The following is a 23,928-nucleotide window of genomic DNA, read 5'->3' as shown; positions in this document are numbered from 1 at the left end:
AACTGTATGTACGATCTGTCCATATATTTTACCATCAGAATTTGTAACTATAACATTTGACCTTTTAAGTTCATTGCTGCAAACACGTAATGAAGAATGGAATACATCAGGAACGTTTCAGACTCCTTTTGCATATACATAGTCGGCAACTCAGTTCAAAACGGGGACCAGGCCCTTACATCACAGTTTGATCCATCTTAATGAAGGATAGTTAGATTCAAACAGAATGCTGTTATGAACATGTCACTTTTCAATGCCAACACTTAAATAATCATTGGTTCACAATGAGGTTTTCATCTTCAAAGTACTCGCACACTATCAACACGGTTTCCATCAGGCCCGGGGATTTGTTAGAACTGTGGGGGTGCAAAACATAATGTTCCTCCCACCTTCTAGGTTCTTCTAGCTGGGCTAATGGCCAAATTTAACAGAGACAGAGAAACAGGATAAAATGTCCAAAGTTTATTCTACAGATGCACATTCGGGGTGCCGTAATGAGACCACAGGAGGTATCAGGCAGTTGAGGTCTAGATGCCATTCAGGTGCTAACGAGAGGGGGGGGTTGTGGTTTAGGACCTCGCAGGGCAGGAAGGCAGTTCACGTAGCCATGGAAAAGCAAATGTTTCGTAAATAAATGTTCTTGGGCCTTCTTTAACTATCAGACAGAGAGAGGACTTAGAACAAATGGGCCTTGCTAGGTTTCTCTCTGTTTATCACACCTAGTTCTTGTTAAACTATAGTTATCTGTGATGGTAACTCCCTTTCTGGAGCAGGTCCTCTATCTAAGTTCATTTAGGCAGATAAAGGGGAAGGGTCTGGGGTTGTTTCTGAGTCTTTTGTTCCTTAACAACTAGCTGAAAATAATCTATATCCCAAAAAGCCTATTTTGGAGTGCAAACTCTGCTGTCCTTCATTACCAAAGCCAAAGCCAAAGACAGACTTTGTCTTCACCTTCATTTCACCTTTGCTTCATATCCTGAACCCAATTCCTTCATCTGGAAATGTGGACAGTGTTCCCAGCACTGAGATTTCCTGATTCTAGATTAACAAATTCTCAAGTTCCTTCCCACCCCTTCCCTATTCCATGGAGAGGCAGTATAAAGAGGGGTGTTTGTGCTGGGCCCGAAGGATTAGGGATGTGTGCAGAGCATCAGGTTCATCCCAGGGAATAAATACGAAAAAGAATTTAAATATCTCAAGTCTGGGATTAAGCTCTGAAATGGATCTACTAGAATATTCTATCCTAAGGATATGAAATTTGTCACTTGTGGTGGGAGGCTTGGCAAGTCAATGTGTTCCTGGGAAGACACATTCCAAATTAGAAAAGGAATTCCAAATTCATGTGTCTGCAGGAATTTAAGGGGAAAAAGTCATATAACAACTCCTTAGTTTTGTTTGTGCAATAAATCATGCTTGCTCTTTTGAACTGATAAAACAGTTTATGCAGTGAATTAAACTCTGATTTAGTTTTCATGGGCAATACAAGCAAAAAAACATATGAATGGCACTAATTATGGAGGAGAACCACCTCCAACTTTTCAGATAAATGCAAATCAAATGTCAAGAGATTAATGGTAATAGCCATTGTCCCAAACAGATTTTGGCATAAAGTAAAATTGAATCCCCCCAGTTTCTGAAACTTAATGGGTCCGTGGAAATCATAACTGTCTAAATACATATGACTTTTGGTTTCCAGAAAATGCTGATGAACTAAAACTAGCAGGAACATGAAACATTTACTTCATTACATAATCACTAATTGCAGGAAAATAAAATCCTGACTATTCTGATGAATATATATAGTTTTCACTTATTTCTAGACTTCTGTTTTGGTCACATTCTTGGTTTTGCTGAATAAAGAAAGTCAGTGAAGGGAGAGAAAGACTCCATGCTGAAGAATTTACTAAGGGCCTAAGTAGCAAGAGCTCTTTGAGGCTGCCTTAGAGTTTTAGGGTATCGTTTTCTCCCGTGTGCCATCAGTTTTTTCAATCCTTAAGAAAACAATAACCAGGGTACTCTTTCATAGTTTGAATCCACATTTTTTTCTCCTCCAAAGAGAGCTCAGATGGAAGCATCATGAAATAATCTTACAAGCTATCACAGAAATGTATTTTTCACTATGTATTACAAAACCTTTTTTGTTTTTAAACCTTGGATGCATGAGTGAAATATTGAAAAATAAATAAGAACAACCATAAATGAGACATTTTATAATGTTAAAATCTTACCAATTAAATTCCCCATTACATATAATGAGTCACCTTAAATATGAGGCTGAGCTACTTCCTTACCAACTTACTTTTAAATCCATAGTTGACCTTTTGAAAGACCACCCATCACTTATAGGACTACAAAAGCTGATAGAAGAGATGCAGATAATGATCAAATATAATGAAATTTAAAATATAAGAAGATAATGATGGGGCCGGCCAAGTGGTTCAGTTTGTTAGGAGTTGGCTTGGGAGTGCGAGCTCTGAGCAACAGGGCCGCCGGTTCGATTCCCACATGGGCCAGTGATGCTGCGCCTGAGCTGAGCTGTTGCTGAGCTGCCAACAGGTGGCAGATGGCTCAGCTGGTGTAACAACAAGATTGCCTCTTCGATGGTGGGCTATGTCCACCCGCAACTAAGACTGAACTCAGCACCTTGAGCTGAGCTGCTGCCCACCCAGATGGTTCAATGGATAGGGTGTGTGCTCTTAACAACAAGACTGCCGGGTTCGACTCCCACATGGGATGGTGGCTACGCCCACCCACAACTAAGATTGAACACAGCACCTTGAGCTTAGAGGCTGCGAGCTGCTGACAGGAAGCCAGATGGTGACTGGCGCCCTCCACAACGAAGATTGAAGAACAACAACTTGGCTGGTCCCCTCCCCCAATTTCTCAACACTGTTCCCCTTCCCCAATTCCCCAATAACATCTTTAAAAAAAAAAAAAAGATAATGATGAAGAAGAGCCAAAAATTCAAGAGGTGCTCAATAGACCGCCTGTGGATTCTTGTCTGAGGAACGCCTGCCTTAAGTCTGCCTCTTGTCCCTTCCTGTATCAAAGGCTTCCTCATGTCCCCATAGCACCCCAGGCCCTCAGGTCCACTCGCCTTGGTGACAATGTGCCATCAGCACACTCACAGTCCTTCCTGGGCAGCAGGGGGTGTACGAACCAGATTCTCATCTTTACCTTCCTCGTGAAGCTGTGACTACGCTTGTTTTAGTAAAAACCAGTTATTACCTAGATATCTATCGTCATGCCACCGTGTGCACTGAGAAAAAGTCTAGATTTGCTAATAGTTTTTCTAAGTGTTGTTTTCCTTCCCTGTTTTGGAAGGTGCAAATGTCACTTGTGCTCAACAAACACTTTTGAGAACCCATTGTATGCTAAGCCAAGTAATTTTTTTTTTTTTAGCTGAGCCATCCTGCCACCTGTTGGCAGCTTAGCGGCAGCTCAGCTCGGGCCGGGCATCGAACCGCTGTTGCTCAGAGCTCAAACTCTTGAGCGAGCTCTTAACTAACTGAGCCACTCGGCCGGCCCTCCAAGTAATTTAACTTAATTCTCTTGTTTGCCATACACCACACAGAAGATTCCACATTTCCCAGCATTCGGGGTCTATACCACTTAGCCAAACAGCCAGCCAGCCAACCAATCAGCCAACCAAGTAGCCAACCAACCAACCAGCTAATCGAAATAATTTTGATCATCCCTTGTTTCCCATTCCTCCAACACTGTGGGAAATGGGCCCCTGCATTTACCTCCCTTCAAGGTTCTCTTTGGTGTATATTGTAAACCAAATTTCACTTGCGTATAAGGATGGGAGCAGAAGAGGATAAAAGAAAGGGGCTCGTACTGGCTATGGTAGAATTCACTGTGCATGCTCTTAGGCTCTGGGGTCAGACTTTAAGTGTGATTTTGAGAAAGTGACTTTTTCTTTCTGTGCTTTCAGCTTTCTCATCAGCAGAATGGAGAGACAACAGTGCTTCCCACAGTAGGTGTCTGGGAGAGTTCAGTGATGTAATGCTAGATCAAAGTTGAGCCTGGGACACAACACTAAACAGTGTCTGTTATCACTACTGCTCCTGGCCCTGTTACCTTCTGGGAGTCACTACAGCTCTAAAGACCCCCTAGGGAAGCCTTGACCTTGACATCTCAAGAGGGTCACCAGCAGCTTTATTTCTAATCATTCCTGGTGTCCAAAGTCTCTTCTTCCAAGCTTGTAACTGAGCACCAGTTTTGCTTGGCAGGTCAGTCAATGCCAGGTGGGGATCTTACCGTGTTGTCAATGTCAGTACAGGTTTCATCTAATTGTTTATTGTAAGACATCATAAACTCACTCTCAGAAAACAGGAGCAAGTACAGTTGTTAAAAGTCTGGATATACAAACTTTATATGTCCTGGCTCTGCAGGAACCCACAGACAAGAGTGGGCCCATGCACCAAGGTCAAAGATAGACTTTTCCTAAAGACCTATGAATACATTGTAAAGATGATATGCCTGTGAAAGGCCCAATGTACTCACCAACATCCGTATCAGAGGAGCTTGTGTCACTTACCTTTGAGAGACGGCTCATTCTCTCTTCATTGTCTTCCAGGAAACGCAAACTCGGAGGAACGTACCAGAAGCAGACATTTGTGTGCTGAGGCTACAAAGAGGAAAGTAAGATTCACACTCAGCCCAAACTGGCAATTTTGAAAATTTCAAGGGCATTTTTAATCTATTTATTCCACAGCTTCTGAATATGATTCCTATTTTTAAATCCATAATCACCTTTGGAGTGCCTGACTTTCACAACATTATACAGTTATTTTTTTTCTGATTTTTACTCTGGCTCAGAATAACTACCCTGTCGTCCCTGCATCTCCTTTGTAAAGGTCCCACTTATATGGACAGTATATTATTGACATAAAAAATATCAGGGATAAGAATTGCAATTGGCTAAACATTTTGGGATTGTAGAAATCAGAAGACATACCTTTCCATCAAACACCATTTCATACCCTTCTCGGTTCTTTATGATATTGTATAAATACTCTGCCAGTTCCAAACACTTGTCAATGTGTGCTTCAAACCCAGTCGTCCCCTAAGTGAGAGAAAAAGAAACACTATCAGGCAAGCTGAGAAAGGTGGGTGAGAGCTCAGGCTGAGATGCGGGGTCGAGCGATCTCTCCAGACAGATGGACTTTCTGCCACTTCTGTCTCAGGTCTGCTCCAGCACTTTCCTTACATAAAACAGTGTTTCTAGAGGCTTTTCTGGCAATCATTTCTCCTTTGATGCTCTCGCCCTCAGGTGTTTTTGTTCCCTTCCACGTCTGTCATTACTGCCCTCCACAGTGACTCCTTTTCTTTTGAGCTTCCATTCTCCAGGCAATTATTGTGATTACTCAGGGGGAAAATTGGCGTCTTCCATTCATAGGGGTAATTATGGAAGTCATTAATGACATGAGGGCTTGGCTATTGTCTTCCTGTGTATAAAAAGCATCACCAGGGACCCTTCAGGATGGCTGCTTAGCCCCTGCCCATCACATAAATTTGCCATTTCCAGACCCTACTTTTGTTCACCAATGTACCCCCATTATAGAACAAACAGGGTAGATGCTCAATGAATATTTGCTGAACTCATGAATGAGTGATTGAATCTGAAGGGGCACACAAATACTTTGTTAGCCTGTTATTCTGCAAAGCTCATTGGATTTCTCCTCTGGGGAATAAATGACTCGTGTGTGTGTGTGTGTGTGTGTGTGTGTGTGTGTGTGTGTGTGTGTGTGTAATCGGCGAATATTATCACAGAGGTCTTTTAGCTTCCAGCTCTGGAAGCCCAGCGTCTGGACTTAGGAAAAACAACATGACAGACTTGGACTGGAGCTCTTTAACTGACATCAGGACACACTAGGGAATTGCTTTCCAAAATTGCTTTCCTCCTAACTCCTTTAGTGTCTGTGGAGTGCTAATGGGAAACAGGAAAATAGCTCATGCTCATCCCAGGAGCTCTTAGAGCTTGTCCTCCACTGACTAATCCAACTTGGAAACTAGAGGGAGCAATTGTAATGGAGATGCGATGGGCCCACTTTTGTGTTTATACACAGTCTGGTCATCTCGGCTAAAAGAGGATCCGGCGTGGCCAGTGATATTTAACTCCTGATACATGTTTAAGAACAAGCTGTATTACAGAAATCTGATGGGTCCAGAAATCTATTTCTTTGGTGATTGGTTCAAGGAGGCTGACTGGTTCCTGATGACCCTAAGGAAGGACTTCGGTTGAGGCCTGCATGCCGAGGCCAGCACCCACGCCACGTGCTCCACGAGTCTGTGTGTGCCAAGGAAATTAGGATTGGTTGGGACTGACTTGGAAGTTTAGGTCCACTTGTGATGGACCCTAGGTAGGAGGCAGGGAGGTCAATTGCTCTCCAAACTGGATTCTTTGGTCCAGTCTAGAGCTGGATTTAAGCTTGCACATACCTGATCCAGGATACGGCAAGGATCAGCATGAGTCTGATCCGATCCAGTGTAAGACCTGGGCAAAGCTCTCTGGTCACGTGGGAATAATGGTACCTGTTTGATGTCCCATGCAGAGAAATAGTAAGGTAAAAACGAATGCTCTGAAAACGAGTTTGATTGTATTGCAAAGGGAGTGGGATTACCAGAGACCAGAGTGGGAGTCCTCTGGCTTTCGCTAGTCCAGGACTTCACTCTGGAGATGATCAGGGGGAATCTGACTGCCCCTTTAGGCTAAGGAGTTACAAGGGGAGTGATATCAGAAACTCTGGTGTGTCCTTCGAAGCCTGGGGCCCTTCCTTTGGTGGAAACCAAAATCTATATTTTATTTTCAAGGTTTTGAAGCCTTTCAGGAGATCATCTAAAATTCATTTATTCATCAAACTTTTGTTGAGTAACTATCAAATGCCGCACGGCTCTTATTGTGAGAATGACTAAGGCACATATCATTCTTTCTTAGGCGTCCCATCACTGTGACCCGAGTTGCTGGGAAGGTCACTGAAGGCTCAAAAGGGCATTTCTAAGTGAAAGGCTGGACCCCAGCATCAGAGTTATGCTGAAGGAGCTTGGGCAGGGGGGAATATGGTTTTATTTTCTCTGGCATCACCCACATACTTAGGGTTGGTTTAGACTGACCTGGCTGAAATGACTACTCCATAAGGGAGTTCACTGTTGTTTCTTTTGTTCACTGTTGTATCACTCATACCAGCAGTGCCGGGCACATGTTAGGTGCTCATATTTGTTGAATGAATGGATGAATGAATGGAAGTATAGCTTTCAATCACTAGGGCAGTGTTTTTACAATGTATGTTCTGAGGAGCCCTCTGTGTCAGACCCAAATTACTTGTGTTAAAAATGTAGCTTCTCAGGCCCACCCCAGACTCCTAAATCAGAATTTCAGGAAGATGAACATGGTTTGTGTCATCTTCTTCAGCAGTCTCGCGGACTCCCACTGTTCAGCTGTGGTCTCTGTGTTGTCTCAGGGCCTGACATCGTGAATGCTGCTCATGGTTCTTCTCTGCTTCTTAAAACTCTCGTCTGGTGCTCCTGGGTCTCAGAGATGCCACTTCTGAAATAATGACTGAATCCTTGGTTGCTAATCCCATTTACTGTCATCATCTGGAGAATAGCTCCCTGATTACCCTTCTGTCAACTTAAACTCTCCACTAGGCCCAGAACATGCGCTTTAGCCCCTGCTAGGCCTTTTTCTGGGATGTCCTTCTCCCAGCTCTGTTGGGTTATATCCTACTATTCTAAGTATCTTGTCCAAGATCCATCTTGAAGGTCATCTCTCAATAAATCATTCTTGACTCTCAAACTAGGAATGAACTCTCCATCCTTTAACTTCTCAAGGTAGGTCTACGTTTCTTTTATGACCATTGAAATTCTATCTCATGCAATGGTTATCTGTGCATTTACCTTATCATGTCTGGAAAATTGTGGCCTCTTTATCTCATTCAGTACCAGGCACAATAACATCTGCTCAATACCTACTTATTAAAATTAATATTTTAGAGAGAAAGTGAACATTCAGTCATTCAACAAAGGGTTCCACGCATCAATTTGCCATTAATACTTTTCTCCTATTATTATTTTTCCCTCTGCCAGCCCCTCTGTTATCTATGTTTAAAGTAGGGAAGCTAATCACAGAAAACTAAAAGGAAAGCTGCCAATTTGTAAGATAAAAACACAGAGATTTACTATGAAAACTCGTTAGGTACATATTAAGCCATCCCTGGAGGCCTGAAAAAGGGGGACGAATTTTAAGTTTTTTTTTTCTTTCTACCACCAAGTTTTTACCACTGAGGAAAACTGTCAAAATGGAAAATAATGATCAAGCCCTAGGATGCTCTAATAAAATGCAGACAAAATGAAAGTTCTACCCGAAAAGAACAGTGCTAGTGCTGATGACAGGATTATATATTGTGACACCATCTAGAACACCTCCCACTATCAGGAGGCTCGTGTTTTGTTTTGTTTTTTGTTTTTGCATAAATTTGCTATAATGAAGCTATCCTGGACCTAATATGATGGGCATCCTCAGTGCATGTAGCTCCATTCGTCATTACAGGCTAAGGAATAGTAGCTTATATTTAGGTTACTGTTTTTCATGGGGTTTATCTTACTAAGGAGAAAATGTGGATTCATGTGAACATTGCATTCCCTAGGCAGGTGTGGTAACAGAGGGTTTCCTGATTAATGCTAGGCTCCTCCTCCTCATTTCTGATTTTTCACCTTGTTTGTTCATTTCTGAGGGCATGAGGGCATGCAAGATGGTACATGATGGCCAACTCTTTCATGGCTCTTTTTGGGACAGATGACTTCTCCTTCCCTGGGTGGCATTACTAGAGAGCTTTGGATGTGAGACGATAATTATCCTCACTTCTGATCCAGAGTGTAGGACGGAGCTTATTACTTTAACAATTATTGTCATCTCATTTTGCAAAAAAAAAAAAGCAGCTTTACGTTGAAAGCCAAAAGGGAGTTTTTGCTGTTTAGATGTCTAGCTACTTAAGGTTTTGCATAAAGAATTAAGAGGACATGTGTCCACAAGTCATGCAGCTGTTGTGATGGTTCTTTTTTCTCTTTTTATCCCCTCTCCTGGTGCTTTTATTTCAGTACTTTAGAAACGGAATCCTTTGCCTTTATTTCAGACCTCATTTGGTCCTGCTGTTTAATTCACACCTGATGTCCTCTAAGTTATTTCTCTAAGAACCAACCAGCTGCACCACGCTGGTGAGGAGCCTGCAGATGGAGAAGGAGCAGCAGGAATTGATGAAACATGAGAGAAACGTTTTTGTGTAAACATAGCTAATGAACATCACCTTAATAAAAACACCACAGGAAAAAGAGACAAAAAGGATGCTACTGAACAATATTTAGAGATCAAGCTTTCTTCAACTTACTAGCTGATACTTTGTAATTCTTACCAAGTGATGAAGTAAAATCCTACTCCTTTCAAAACTGCTTGAGAGTATATCAATAATTCGTATTCTTGATTTATCTATTTTTCCCAAATGAAAATGTCATTGCCAGCAGGATGAGTCTCATCTTGGGTGGTGGGGACCAGGTATGTGTCCTTGTCAGGCTCTCAACTTTTAAAGGAGGAAGAGGTCCCTTGCCCAACTCAAAGGATGGGAGCGCACCCATCACACCACTTTTAAGGGCCACAACTTACCTGAGTCCTCACGCCAGGCAGCTGTTCAATACTTAACAACACTTAGAGAAAACTCAGCTAGGGTAAATAATAGTAGACTTGCCATCTGTAGACTTGCCATCCCTGGAGACCATCTGAGAGTTATTTCTACATGAAGCAAGACCATCTCTTCTATTTAACCTGCCTTTTTTCCAGGATGGATTTAAAGAAGATTCCATAAAATCATCATGGACTACATGGGTCACTCCCCAGACCCCTCCTTTTCTTGTAAGCCAACCCTCCCTCTAAACTGCTTAAGGCATTCCGTTTACTTTGAAAAACTGTATAAACAACAGCATATGGAGCTTGTGGCTGTGGACGTGGTCTCATCCTAGCGCGTCTCACTCCTGCTGACAAAGTTATTTGCTTGTTCCTATGGGATTGAATCTGTCAGCTCTTTGTGTAGGCTACTTAGAAAGCTTAGAGCCAAATTGTGGGGCCTTTCCCACATATACAGGACCTCGAGGCATGACAACTGCCTTTTTTTTTTTTTAATTTTATTGGGGAACTGCCATGGTCATTAGTTACACATTGCTTTCATGCTACAATGGCATAATTGACTCTTTTTAGGCAGGGCGCAGCTCATAGTGGCCCATACGGTGATCGAACCGGCAACCTCGGTGTTATCAGCACCACACTCTAACCATCTGAGCTAACCAGTCACCCCAACAACTTCCTTCTAATCTCTCCCTGTCTCACTTCCTTTGTCACGCTTCCCTCAAGTACTTTTAAAAGTTGGGTTTTTCTAGCATGTCCTGCTAGCTCTGGCCAGCGCCTCCTGGGAGAGATAAATGAAACCCAGTGGGGATTTGTGACATTTAAGTTAGGAATCTGGTCAAAATCAAAATCAACGTTTCCAGCCTGCTTACATTTAAACATACACTAATGCTCTTTGAAGGCGACAGATAGATCCAGCTAGTACTGCACACTATTAGTTACAGAGTTTTCATTTCTGAGAGAGGAGCGATCTTCTACAGTTCAATCCTGAGGTCAGTAGAGAAACTGCACAAAAGGAGGTCACTAGGTACTGTTGGAGTTTTTTCGTTTTGTTTCGTTTTTTAAGCTTTATAACTAGAGGTTACCCCTTTAAAAAGTCAAAAAAGCTCTCCTGAGGAATTTTCTACTTTTTCTTTTTGTTCTCCAAACATACGCTTTTTGATTGCATTAACCTGCCCAAGTTATCAATCACTGGGTAAAAAGAACAAAATACCATGGAAACACCAGATGTTCTGCTGTATAAAGCAACATGGATTTATTTGCTAGGTGAGTGAGTATTCAGAGCAGTTTGGCTTAAAAGGAAAAACAAATATCATGGGTTTAATTATATAAATCAATCAATCAAGAATATGAATTATTGGTGTGCTCTCGAACAGTTTTAAAAATATACCACAGGTTTGATTATATTCTTATCATGGGTAGACTGCAGGTATCTAGATATAGGAGTAAAGAAACTCAATTTGGGGGAATTTTCAATTTGGAAATCAATTTTTCACGTGTCATACTAAGGGTCACCAGGTATAGTTTGTGTTTTCAGCTGACAGTCAACTAATCTACACATGCTCACCTTTGCTCGCCACATCAGCCATAACTTGAAAACATCAACATGGCGTCCACACTGTAAGGCCTTGTCTCCAGTGTCATAGGATAAGTCGTAGTGTTTATCTTGCTGGAAGAGGTAGGAGGCGTGCATCTGGTTGCAACTCTGCATCAAGCCCTAGAAGAGAAGAGAAAACTTAGGAAATTACTGACTTTCTCAAGTGTTCTATTAGATTTACATTGTGATGGAAATTATTAAGAAAAAATAAACGAAAGAGACATTGGGTATTCTGGAGAAAGAAAATAATTAGAATCAAATGGAAAAAAAAATGGGTCCAATATCTGGACAGGGTGGGCTGCTGTGATATGTCAGCTCTGTGGGATAAATGAACCAGAGAAGGCATGTATTTAAAAAAAAAAATCACAGTCAGAGTGTAATGTTCATTCTTTGGGAGAACATCCTGATGTTCTGGCTTTTGTTGCAATTAAAATATTTTGGAAACTTTTGGTTCTGTAAAATATTATTAATGTGATTCTTTTAGTGCTTCACTGATATTTAGTCCAAGTACTTTATCTTTTAGCTGTTAAGGTTTGAGTTGTCTTTGAAAATCATAGCTTTTAAGACAGTTCATTACAATCATTTACATATGCTGACATCTAAACAAATAAAGATATTGCTACTTTGAGATATCTTAAATAAACAATCTTTCAAATGTCATGTTCCTCTCTCAAGAGTGGTTAAAGTGTCAGTACCATGTTTTCATACTCAGTTGCATATGGTAGTTACAGTGGAAAGTTTCATGGTCGATGACCATTAATTTTCCGGGGCACCATAAGCTTACTATGGAAAATAGGTGGCAAAGTGATTGAAGTATTCCCAAGGACAGTGAATGAATCATGCTCTCTGACTAAAACTGCACTGCCAGTCTCCTCACTGGAAACTCCACCATGTTTCAATTTGTCATGAACCACAGCGATCCTTTGACTCTTTCATTGCCTACAGTGTAATTGTGATTTTATAGAAGCTTTGGCATTTTTTTTTCTCTCGTGACTCATGACAAGAAAAGACTAACATGTGATATTTAGTTGAAGCTAGCAGTGAGAACCCTTTTTAAAAAATTATCAAAACTAAAACAATTCAACACAACTAAAATTTTCACTAGGTCCTAAAAGATGGAGGGCCCAGATGGTAGACAACAGAACTGGGCCCAAATTTGTAGTTTAGGCTTCATATTCAGTGGAATTCATTAAGTTGTTTTTTAAGAGTAAGAGAAATTATACAATATAATTGTAGAAAGATATAATTTGAAAAAGAAAATTTACTTGAAGACCAATAAAGTTGAAAATTGGGATAGATGCTTCTATATTGTTTCATGGTCACAGAAACTTGGCACCAATCTTCCCCCAGACATGCCAGCATGCAAATAGGTGCCATCAATCCTAGGGGAAGCTACCCCAGAGAGTGTGGAATAGTAACAGATTGGACCAGCTTCTACTGGGATAGGAAAAGCCACTCAACGCACACGACCTTTTAAAGGTTGGGCTGTACCAGTCTCAATGTACAAAAGGATAAGAAAAAGTGATAGTATTTTTCACATAAAAGACCTTGATGAGATAATATCCTGATTCTGAGCCATTAAAAAGTTATAAACCATTAGGATCCAAACTATTTTAAACACATGAATAATTGCTGTGCCGTAAAATAGTTGCTGTGAAAGAGATTCCAATGGTCAAATTAAACAGGAAATGCTGTATCATAAATCCCTTCTTTTTAGATATTTGCAATATATATCAGCATATTAAAGGCCCTGATATGCCCTGCAATAATGAAACTTGTTTTTAACTCTTTAATCCAATGTAGCCCAAGCTTTTTATAAAGTGAATACTCTCTTATCACAGAATACATAGTATAATCTTATAGATTGGCATTATTTCTTGGGCCCCACTAAGGGAAATGCTGTCAGAGCATTCTAGACTCTTGGATGTGGAAGGGATCCTGGAACTATTAATCTATTCCTTCCCAATGAAGGAATCCTTTCTATCCTCTTACTAATAAGTGACTGTCCAATCTCCATCCAATCACCTCCCCTGGTGATTAACGCATCCCCACAAAAAGCATGCATTACTTGTTGGACGACTTAATTTTTAGAAAAGCATTACTTTTATTGACCCCAAGTCAGACCTAAAACCATGAGTATTCTAATTTTGCCCCATCAAATCTGTACCACCCAGTGTTACTAACCCAGTTCCCTGAAGCCTCAAGAGAAAAATGAATCTCTTCCATTTGAGAGTTATTTAAACTGTGAAGGCTGCGCTCCTCTCAGCTCTTTGTTTATGCTTTTTCTTTTAGATTAAACGTCCTTGGTTCTTTCAACCACCTCTCTTACATGTTTTTCAAGTGTTCTCCCCTGCTGGAGCTCTAGCCTGATGGAGTCGCATATACCATTTGGCGCCAAGGTAAGCAAACCACTCCAGGTGTGGTTTAACCAGAAGACAGTAGAGGACCACCACCATCTCCATCATCATGAAACTCCACTCTTTTATCTCATTAATGTTTCATGAATGGTAATTTTTCTCTTGACCCATTGTTGACCCCACAGAATACAACCTAACATCCTATGCTTTTTTTCACAAGTACAACACCTTAGCCATGTGTGAAGCATGCCTGTCTTGTCTAGTCCAGCGACAGCCATCCTATCCCAGGACATAAGAGCAGAACCTTACAATTATGCTCATTAACAGTTTCCCCTTGTTGGATGTGGCCCACTGGCCCGGCCTGTAAAATCATCCTGTATTCTGATTCTGTCACTACACACATGTACTCTGTCTAATCCCATGGATGGACTGAGCCACCAGTCAGGAAAGACATACCTCTTCCCTAACCAGGAGAGCAGAGCACTGCAGAGGGACGCCCATCATCTTGTGAGGATTCCATGTCACAGAGTTGGCCCTAGAGGAGAGAAATCATGTTAAGAGGGTGGCACCCATGACAGGCTCAGACTACAGAGGTCCTGGTCATGGGTGACAGAGTTCCAGGGTTCTTGGTGCTGTTTTTCAGACTCTAGGAGGACACTAAATTTGTGAAACGATAAGTGGACTCTTAAATCTACAACCTTTTCTTTGTCTACAGAGACAGCAGGCGAGGGCTAGTGTCTCCGTGAGGTGCCCCCTGACCTCCCAAGGAGACAATCACTCAGCTTCTACGGTGGTCTGACAGCCCCTTCGAGTGACCAGGATCATCTGGTGCAGAGTCCGAGGCACAGAGCATCAAGCAGCTGAAGGAGCTGCCCTCGTGCGTCCCCGCTGTTCTGGCTTCTGATACTACTGTAGTGGCCCAGAGCTCAGAGCCAGGTACATGCCACTGATGTATTTTATTCTTTTCCTCGCCCAGTTTCTTCTTCCAATTTAACTGATTACCAGACTTTTCAAATGTGTCCCTTTCATAATGGCTTCTAGCATGTCCCCTGCTTCCATCTCTTCTCTAATCCAGAGTTATCTTTCTAGACTGCAGGTGAGATACTCTGTGGCTTCTATCGATTGGGGTTTAACACACTTGGGAAATATAACGCTTTCCCACCAATATTAGTGATTCTCAGCTCAGGTATTGTATTTGAAAAGTCTAAACCATAGTTTTGATTCAGATTCCTTCAATAATAATAATAATAATAATAATAAATATTATTATTATTATTTTAATCTGGATACAGCAATCGTGTTTTAACTGACTTTCAGTTTCCATTTCATCTTCCACCCAGCACCACAGTTATCTTCTAGCTCTGTTTATGTTTCTCTGCTCTTTCTGAATTGTTAACAACTTCTTTTTGCCTCCAGTCTAAATTCTGAACTGTAGGGTATGGCTATGATGCCCACATGGGTAAGCCACAGGCTACGTGTTCAGTCCTGTGTCCTTTCACTTTCTTGTACCCATTTCCATCATACCAGACTAGTTTTGTTCACCAAAAATTCTATTGTCATGCTCCTGGGTCTCTTCATGTGATTTCCTTGTTCTGGGGTGTCACCTCCCTTTGCTTCACTTGGCTAAATCTTACTTATTCTTTAAGGCCCAGAACACGTCTTTTCCTGCACCTTTCCTGGACTTCATTCGTCTCCCCCTCACTCCGATCTCCTGCTCCAACCCCGTCCTCCTCCAGTTCCCAGGGAAAGCAGCTGTCCCTCCATGAGTCCCATCATTCACTTTACATGAGTGTCAGGCAGGCGAGTCTCTGCGCACATCTTCTGAGAGACTGAGGGATGCTTGCGGATGAGGATCAGCAATGTGACCTTGGTATAAACAGACTCACAGGAGGAGGAAGGTAGGAGTGCCATCCAGGGCAGCTGCTGTGGACTGCTGCCTCTCCTCCGGCTGAACAACACACCTGGGCTCACCTGCTTCCAGCACCTGAGGTGTGAGAACCTCAGGAAGAAATGAGAAGCTGGGAAAGATCCTATTCATCTGTTTGATAAATGGCGGGCTCAGGCACCAGTCAGAGGACACTGACTGGCCTGGGGATCTTATCTGAATCAATGATTATTCTGGCTCTTCTTCCGGTCTTTCTTTGGCCCTGACATGGGCTGTTAGATATGGTAGGACTAGAGTTGAGGAAAGAAGCAAAGGCACTTCATGGCCAGATGGCTACTACCCTGCAAAAAGGACTAAATAACTTCATGAGTAATAAATAGAACTGTGGTACTGAAAATCTCCTTCCAAGAAAATATCTCCTAGCTCTGTAGAATGACCAGAATCAAGATATTTGGGCTCTCAGCAGTAGGTAACAGTGGTTAAGAGAAGAGAGCTCGTGAGCCAGACGGTGTGTGTTTGTACCCAGGTTCTATCACTTCCTAGCTGTGTGACCTTGAATAAGATACTTAACCTCTCTGTGCCTAGATTTCCTTGTCTGTAAATAGAATAATGGTAGTTTGGGTAAAGTGCTTATAACTGTATCTGACACACCATAAAATTGGCTCTAGCCATTGATTTCAACTCTGTTGTTTATGAGCTTTGTGACATTGGGCGCACAGACACTGCCATGCTACAAAATTCTACGGCTATGTACCTAATCCTGATGAAACTCAGCCTTGTCAGTAATGACACGAATGGACAAGAAAACAGCTGTTCTCCATTTCTCTGACTGGAGGTGTTTATCTCTATGCAGTGGCCAATGTGTTGTTTTAGACCAGAAAGTGCCAAGGCCCCCAACGCCCAGTCGCTGTCCCGCCTCTGTCTCAGAAGGGCTGCCTCACAAAGGGGGCCACATGCTGTGCAGAGTGATTCAGTGACGTGGCCTTAATTTATTTGAGAAATGTTGTTAGTTCATGAAACACAGCTTCGGGTTCATTTCAAAATGCTTTGCTCTGGGATTCAGTCACGTGGGTGTCTGTGATTTTCCTGAAGTCAACGAGAACCGAGGCCCCTAGGGCTATTTTCAGACACCGCCTTGCGCCCTCATTTGCACCTCAATTGAACTCACTCGCTTGCCCCTCCTCATCCTTCCAGATCTATCCTCTCTTCTATCTTTTGTGCCTCAGTTCCTCGCACCACGCGTCCAGCTCCCCAACATGTTGCTTTGGTTTCACTCGCTTGTTCTCCATCTCCTGACAGTGACTCCATGGGTTCACCGGCTCGTCTCCCTCCAGCTGCTGCGGCTTCCGTCACCCCCAGCCTCTCTCCCCTCCGCTGCCTCTCACACCTGGGCATCTGCCCAACAGCTTCTGCTCAGTCCTTGGCTTCCATCTCCCCTCAAATCCTGACTTATCTTTCCAAAACGGTGGCGGAATACCATCACTCCTCTCCTCAAACCCCGCCTTGGCTGCTACGGCAGGGCCTTTCCAGCTTCCTCCCCATCCCAAGAAATACAATGCTCTCTGTGCATAACAGTGGCTCAAATGCGGTGACAGGCAGCTCAGGGGTGATGGTGACCCTGACCCCGCTCTGTAGGCAGGCCCTCCGCTGACACCATTGGACAGGACTGTGGACACTCCGCCAGCTTCCTAGTCTCTGCCATGACTCCATCTCTGCCTCCAAGCAAACTCGTCGGGACTTTCTCCAAGAACGCTTTCAAACCTCTGCGTCCCTGCTCATCACCTGAAGTCAGTCTTCCACTTCCCCTTGCGAAAGCTCCAATGCCCAGCCCCAGTGAAGGCCTCCGTGACAAGCCCTACCAAGAAGGACGCACTCCTTCCCCGTGTCTTCCGGTCAGCCTGCTTGCCTGTCTCTTGGGCCTTTATTTCTATGCCTTGCATTGTAACCCACTGTTGATCGCCCATCTTCCCTGCTAGATTCTAAGCACCTTGAAGACGGGCTTCATATCACTTTTGTCTGTGTGCCCTCGTGGTGCCTCGTTCTGCGGCTTGCATATGGCAGAGGTTCAGTTACTCCTGACTAGGGCTTCTGAACCCCTGGCTCTCAGGTCGGGAGTGAGGGCAGTGACTGGTAATGAGGCAGAAGCTTCAGCCAGGCCAGGAAGCCTTGCGAGTGGACCATAGCAATGGATTCCTGCAGGTGAGCAGCAGCCTGCTGCAGGAGGGTCAAAGAAGGGTCAGTTTGGCGAAATAGGAAAAGGGATTAGGAAATACAAACTGGCAGTTACAAAATAGCTGGGGATATAAAGGGGTATAGTTGATAATATTGTAAAAAGTATGTATGGTGTCAGTGGGGTAACAAGCTTATGGGGGCAGGACTCACTTTGTAAGTTATACAAATGTCTAACCACTGTGATGTACACTCGAGACTAATATAATATTGAAGGTCAACTGTAATTGAAAAAAAAAAAAATAAATAAAAGAAGAGTCAGTTTAGAATGCACAGAAACAGACTTTGGAGCATCAGGGCTCTTGGCACGCTCTGTGAGCAACACCGTATCGACACATTTTGCCCGTGTTCGCAAGGAACGTCACTTTCTGAGAATTTGGTTGGTTCTCGAAGGAGATGCCAGCAGGGTTCTGGGTGCCTGTGCCATTGTGTTATGAGGACGGTACTCTGGGATCCCTGCGACCACTGGCGAACCTCTGGATTTGGGGACAAGAATCAACTGTGGATTTCCCCCACATTAGCATGAGTCCTCATGCTTGGAGAAAAACGTGATACTCCAAACGAGGCAGTTTCTTTCCTAAACTTGTGTCCATGTACATTGTGCTCAGGGGTTTCCACTGGCTCTAACACCTTGTTCACCAAAGAAAGTGTGCCTTTTGTTGATAATTCAGCAAGATGGATACTCTCAGGCAAGTGGGTAACTAAGGGGGTTCTGCACAAGGCAGAACAACAGCAGTCCCTCATTTTTAGGACTTCATATCTGGCTATTCCAGTTGGTAGATTTAGTTACAATACTGTTCCAAGGATTGTGGCAATCACAGAGGACTCTGTGTTCCATGGTGAATGTTCTTAGCTTTGCTCTCAAATAATAGTCTTTAGCAAAAGGCATGTGGGTGTGTATTTCTCCAAGGCTCGGGGGAGGTAATTTAGTGAGCTGTCACATAATCATCGGCGTAGGGTGATGCACGGCTTTCAGCACTTGGAGTCCCAGGTGGCATTAACGGTAGAATCACAGGCGCTCGCTTTTGTGTCAGTCAAAAAGTAACTCAAAGAAGAGAAGGTACTGTGTACAGGACATCTCTCTCAAAACCACATGAATTTAATTCCTGTTCTGATCACCTGAACAGGCACTTTCTAAATTGCTCTCTTTTGTTCATTGTCTCTCCCTGTTTAGTTCATCGCTCCTCCTTAAGCTTCTGGTTGCATGTATATTGTCAAGACAAAAAGGAATTCGGCCTGTGAGAACCCCCACGGACCAGAAGCAGAGACTTGAACTGGTTCAGTGCGGGAAGGGGATAGGCCTGCCCTTATCTCATCACACCTGCATGGGTACCTGCAGTTAGAGCATGGGTAGCTGACTCAGGGACAGCAACCCTGCCGGCTGGGGCCTCAGCTGGTCTTTCTCGAGTCTCCAGCCTTCTTTTCACTAATGAAGCCGGGTGACCCTGACTCTGCCTCAGTAACCCTGCCCCCTCACTCTATCCTCACAGGCTCTCTGCATGTGAGTGGGCCTGGGTGTCACACGGCACACCCTGTGTGTTCCTTCCGGCCTGGCTACTCTGCCTGATCAGTGCTGACAGATGCTCCCTAGTGCCATCAGCCTCTATCCTCGTCCTGAAATTGTGCCAAGCTGCCTAGGGGCAGAGTCAGTAGGAAGCTTTTCCTGGGCAGCATCTGGCTGCTTGGTGGAGCATGGTGGGCATTTGGCAGCCTCGGATGAACTCAGGCTTTCTCAGCTGCCTGGGGTGTCAGAGCTCACAACTGCAAGTTGACCTGATGTGTAGTGATGGGAGAACTGGGAACCCTGAGCTTCTTTGGCAAGTGGTCCAGAACCAAACCCTGAGGTTGAGGCTGCATTCTGTAATTCTTTTCGTTTTCCTTTGGGCCTGAATATGCTTTATGCTAATCAGGTGTTACCTCCTTTGTGGTTTGCAGCTTTTCTCAATGATCCACTGCTTAGTGTCTGAATAAAGGGTGCTTTGCGGCATCCATCAGAACTACGTTAGAAAAAAATCATGGGAATGAAAGCATGTTTCACTTTATGTAAACTAGTCACATTAAACCCCAAACCTAAACTTTCAACACTGATAAATTACAAGGTGCTTGTGTGCTTTGTCAAATTATTTATTGATTTCTTTAAAGCACTGGATATTATCCTTTATGGAACACGAGAGCTATAGATCGTCTCCCTAGAAAACGGTGGACTGCCTGCAGTTTTAAACAATTTGGGTGGTTGGTTCAGAATCCCCAGTTAGGAATCTCTGTTTGAGAGACAGTTCACTTGGGTCACTTGATATGGGCTTTGACTTCTTTTTGTCATTTACACACAATTGTCACACATGTATGGCCTCACAATGCACACAGCACTGCACAGAATGGGCTCACCTACTCACCAACAATTCTTGGAAATTGGGTGTAATTTGCTTTTCACATTTAGCTTTCACACTTTGTGAATAAGACAAATGTGTGTACCTCTCCACGCCGCTCAATTTCCACTTGTGTTTCCGGGACATCAGCAATCCTCCACCCCAAGCTGCCTGAAAAAGGAAGATCATATAAGGAAAAAAGGTGGCAGTGGTTCATTGCCTAGATTTCTATAGTTTGGTGTCTTTCAGAACAGTCAGTCTCCCAGAGCCCAGGCAACGTAGGGGGTTGGCCACCTTCTTTTGGCACTAGATTTTCAAAGTTTAAATTGGGGGGTTATTAAAGGTCTTCGGCTCCATCCTACATTTATATGGTGTAAGGAGCCACGCTGGATACACATTTCCTCGGTCTGCATGAGTAGGAGACAAATTCTCCCTGCAAGCCATCCCCAGCACTCAGTTGTAGTGAAACTCATTGTCTCAGAAGGAGAACCCCTATTATCTCCACAGTTTAGAGTCAAGAAGATGAGCTAGGGACCCTTTAAATAGCTTCTGAGTTGCAAGGAATACTCTTTTGACAAGTCTTGATGATTCCAGAAGGAGGAATCAGCTTCACAAGCCTATATTACTGCGGTGTAGTTTTGGGTAAGATAATTTCTCTGTCAAAAAAAAACGCAGGAAAGATTTGTACCAGTCAATTAATTGAATAATGAGAACATGTCCCTTAAAAATTTGTTCTCAGGCTGGCTGAGTGGCTCAGTCGGTTAAGAGCTCGCTCAACAGTGTGACTCTGAGCAACAGCGGTTCGAGTCCTGGCCTGAGCTGAGCTGCAGCTGAGCTGCTAACAGGTGGCAGGATGGCTCAGCTAAAAAAAAAAAAAATTGTTTTCAAGTTTGCAGATTTGAATTGATGTAGTAATCTTTAAAAAATAGGATGTTAAGATGGAGATTCATTGTAAAATTCTTCGTGAGTAAAAATAACCTTGGGATAAGGTTAAAGAAAAAAAATAACTATTAGGATATAATTGCTTTCCCCCCCCTTTGTTGTAATTTCAGTTCTTTTATATTTAGGAAAATTACCCAATTTTCCAAATATTTTGTGTAATATTTTAAGATTTATTTTTAGTTTAATTATAGAATGTATAAACATGAAAAATAATAAGGGTAAGTGGCAAACTTGATAGGTTTCAAAGAAAGGTAATACAATTGGTTAAAAGGTCTCTCAGCTCCATTTTCAGTAGAAATTCTGGAGGAGAGACCACAGCCTCTGCTGGCTAAAGACATACACACACTATTACTTTTAAAATTGTCGAGGTAATCCTCTTCCCCCGACAGCTAGCAAGGTTCATTAGGCTCCCCAGTTCTGAGATCCAGGTCACTGATGGTACTTGAGTTGTTCAACCTTTCCTCAGTGTCTTTGGGTATAAAATGAAGGGGTCTCTGGTAGCCTCATGAACAACTCACATTGTGAATTAGACAAGGAAAAGAAAATTGGTCATTACTATGCAGGACACCTCTGGAATAACAGAAATGGACTTAGTTTAGCCTGTGGACATATTCTGCTCCTAAAGAAAGGGGAGGTAATTTGGTCTGAATACTTATGAAGCAAACATGATATAAAGCCAGTGCTACTCAACAGCATTCTTGCATCAGCATGTAAATCGAATGTAAAGTCTCACAATCAAAAAAATGTCGGCTGTGCCAAATATTAGCTTGATGATAATTTGGCACCAACTTCTTATCTCATCATGGATCATTAGCAGGTTGCAGATAGCAGCTAATCTTTGAGTCATGCTTCGAATAACACTGGCCTAAATTTACATCTATTTCTCCTAAAAGTTGATAATTTTTTCATTTGAAAATGTTTTGGTGGGCACATCTCCATTATTTGTGTGACTGAGCCTGGCGTCAAAACATCTCTCGTATAATTTATCTTCTTAGCTGACCAAGCTAAGAAACTGGAAATTTGGTGGTAGATATTTCTTAGCAAGTTGTCAAGTCTGCTTTCGTCTCCATATATACAAATACCTGCCTTTAGGGGGTTTTTTTACCCTCTGAGTTTCCCATAAAACTTCAAATCCTATTTGCCTTTTTGATCATTTTAGCAGGGAAGTAAGCTCTACATGTGTGTATATACATGGGACATTGGCTCAATGAATTGAGAACTAAGTACTCAGCTCGGGTGCTGGTCAAAGAAATAATATCGTCATGTTGGGAACTAATGCACTAAGGCATAATCAGCCTCAGACTGCCTGCAGTGAATGTTGAATGCTATGTGAGTTGTATGCTCTTTTGTCTTTGCAGTCCTTAAAAGCTGAAGGGAAATACCACCATTTCAAAATAAGCTTCTAAAGTAAGAGAGAGAGAGAGAGAGAGAGAGAGAGAGAGAGAGAGGAGAATCATTCCACAAGCCCCAGGTGGAAAATGTGCAAAGACATTTCGGTGGCAGGCCTTATGGGATTACTTACATCCACATGCATCCAGATCTTATATTTTTTGCAAATGTCAGCGACAGCTATGAGAGGATCAAATGCTCCGTACACGGTGGTCCCAGCTGTGGCACTCACAAGGAAAGGAACGAATCCCTGTACAAACGACAAAGCCCCGAATAATGTAAAACACAGGTTCAAGGATTTTTTTTAAAAAAGCTGACAAAAACAGTGGAAATTCACTCCCTGTAATACACATCTGCATTTTAGGAGCCTTCAGAATGGCGTTGACACCTTGGAGCCTGGCAGGAACGATGATCATGCTCTAGTATCACACTCCAAGCCATTCTGTTGGACCTGCCAGTTTCATTATGAGGACAGACATTCTGGTTCTCAGAAGAGGCTACCCTGGACCCAGAGGTGAGTAAGCTCTGTGGTGCCCCCTAAACTATTAATATATTCCAGGGAGATTTTCTGGCCTTTCCCCCCCTTTGCTGAATTTCTGTTTTTCCTTTTACATAACAGGGCCTCTGAACTTAATAAATCCCCGTAGAGTGAGCAGAAAAGAGAACGAAGAGAAAGAACTCCAATTAGCCCATTGCTCCTATTTGGAAAACCCTCAGATAACATTTTTGGAGTCTTAGAGAAGAGGATTCACATGAACAATAAGCCATGGCTTTTATCCGTGTTCATAGATCTCAGTCTGTCTGGCTCTAATTTAAACTAAAATTGATTAAAATATTAGGTGCTGCTGAATGTAGGCAGAAGAATGCCTCAACTAGGATGACCAGTTTCTCTACATGGCGCTAACATGAAGTTACAGAGTCAGCCTGCAGGTGGCAGCAAAAGTTTAATCCGTGATTTACAGTTACCAGAAGTAGTTTGAGCACAAGGAGGGGAACCTCCTGGGGCCAATTTGTGTGTGTAGGGGTGGGGGAGGCAGATGAAAATAAAAAAATAAATAATTATTCCTGAGTTCATAATAACCAAATGCATGTGTTATATCATTGAACTAGGAACTGTAGATTATATGTATTGAAAGTTAAACAGAGAACTCTAAAAAACAAGCTTTCCAGCTTGCAAACCATCCAGGGATGTAAATGACTTTCCAGAACTTGCTACTTCTACAAAGAGTTCTAAACTGTTTCCTGAAAAATAAGATGTTTGGAGAGCCAATCATATCAGTATGTGTCTAGGCAGGAAAAGCTGGCCTCTTTCAAATAATCATACAACAGGAACTCCCATGCTGCACTAACATTCTGATATTTTCCATTTGTGAAAACAATCTTTCGAATGTGCATTTGCTTAATGTCAATCTTTATCACATAGGAAGATAGAAGCTTTCGAAACTCTATACAATATCACGGTGTATGTTATTTATTCAGCAAGTTAG

At 42.7% G+C, this 23,928-nt stretch overlaps 1 protein-coding gene and 1 long non-coding RNA gene across 2 annotated transcripts in view; one reads left to right on the top strand and one right to left on the bottom strand.

Annotated features, from left to right (window-relative positions):
* Positions 1 to 23,928, bottom strand: part of GAD2 (glutamate decarboxylase 2) — a 73,796-nt gene that overhangs the window by 4,266 nt on the left and 45,602 nt on the right. The window contains exons 10-15 of the mRNA XM_019630874.1: positions 22,575 to 22,691; positions 20,217 to 20,281; positions 14,087 to 14,165; positions 11,244 to 11,393; positions 4,964 to 5,071; positions 4,544 to 4,633 (exon numbers count right to left, since the gene is read on the bottom strand). Of these exons, the coding sequence (XP_019486419.1) occupies positions 4,544 to 4,633; positions 4,964 to 5,071; positions 11,244 to 11,393; positions 14,087 to 14,165; positions 20,217 to 20,281; positions 22,575 to 22,691 (609 nt within the window). The remainder of the gene's footprint in view (positions 1 to 4,543; positions 4,634 to 4,963; positions 5,072 to 11,243; positions 11,394 to 14,086; positions 14,166 to 20,216; positions 20,282 to 22,574; positions 22,692 to 23,928) is intronic.
* Positions 4,583 to 23,417, top strand: LOC109375487 (uncharacterized). Its single transcript, XR_002122590.1, has 5 exons — positions 4,583 to 4,647; positions 13,566 to 13,672; positions 14,346 to 14,566; positions 22,806 to 22,955; positions 23,061 to 23,417. It is a non-coding gene; the product is annotated as an uncharacterized LOC109375487 (long non-coding RNA).

Source organism: Hipposideros armiger, unplaced genomic scaffold, assembly GCF_001890085.2.
Source record: "Hipposideros armiger isolate ML-2016 unplaced genomic scaffold, ASM189008v1 scaffold_962, whole genome shotgun sequence".
NCBI classification, from domain to species: domain Eukaryota; kingdom Metazoa; phylum Chordata; class Mammalia; order Chiroptera; family Hipposideridae; genus Hipposideros; species Hipposideros armiger.
The sequence above is the reverse complement of the archived record's forward strand: the minus strand, read 5'-3'. Positions and strand labels throughout refer to the sequence as shown.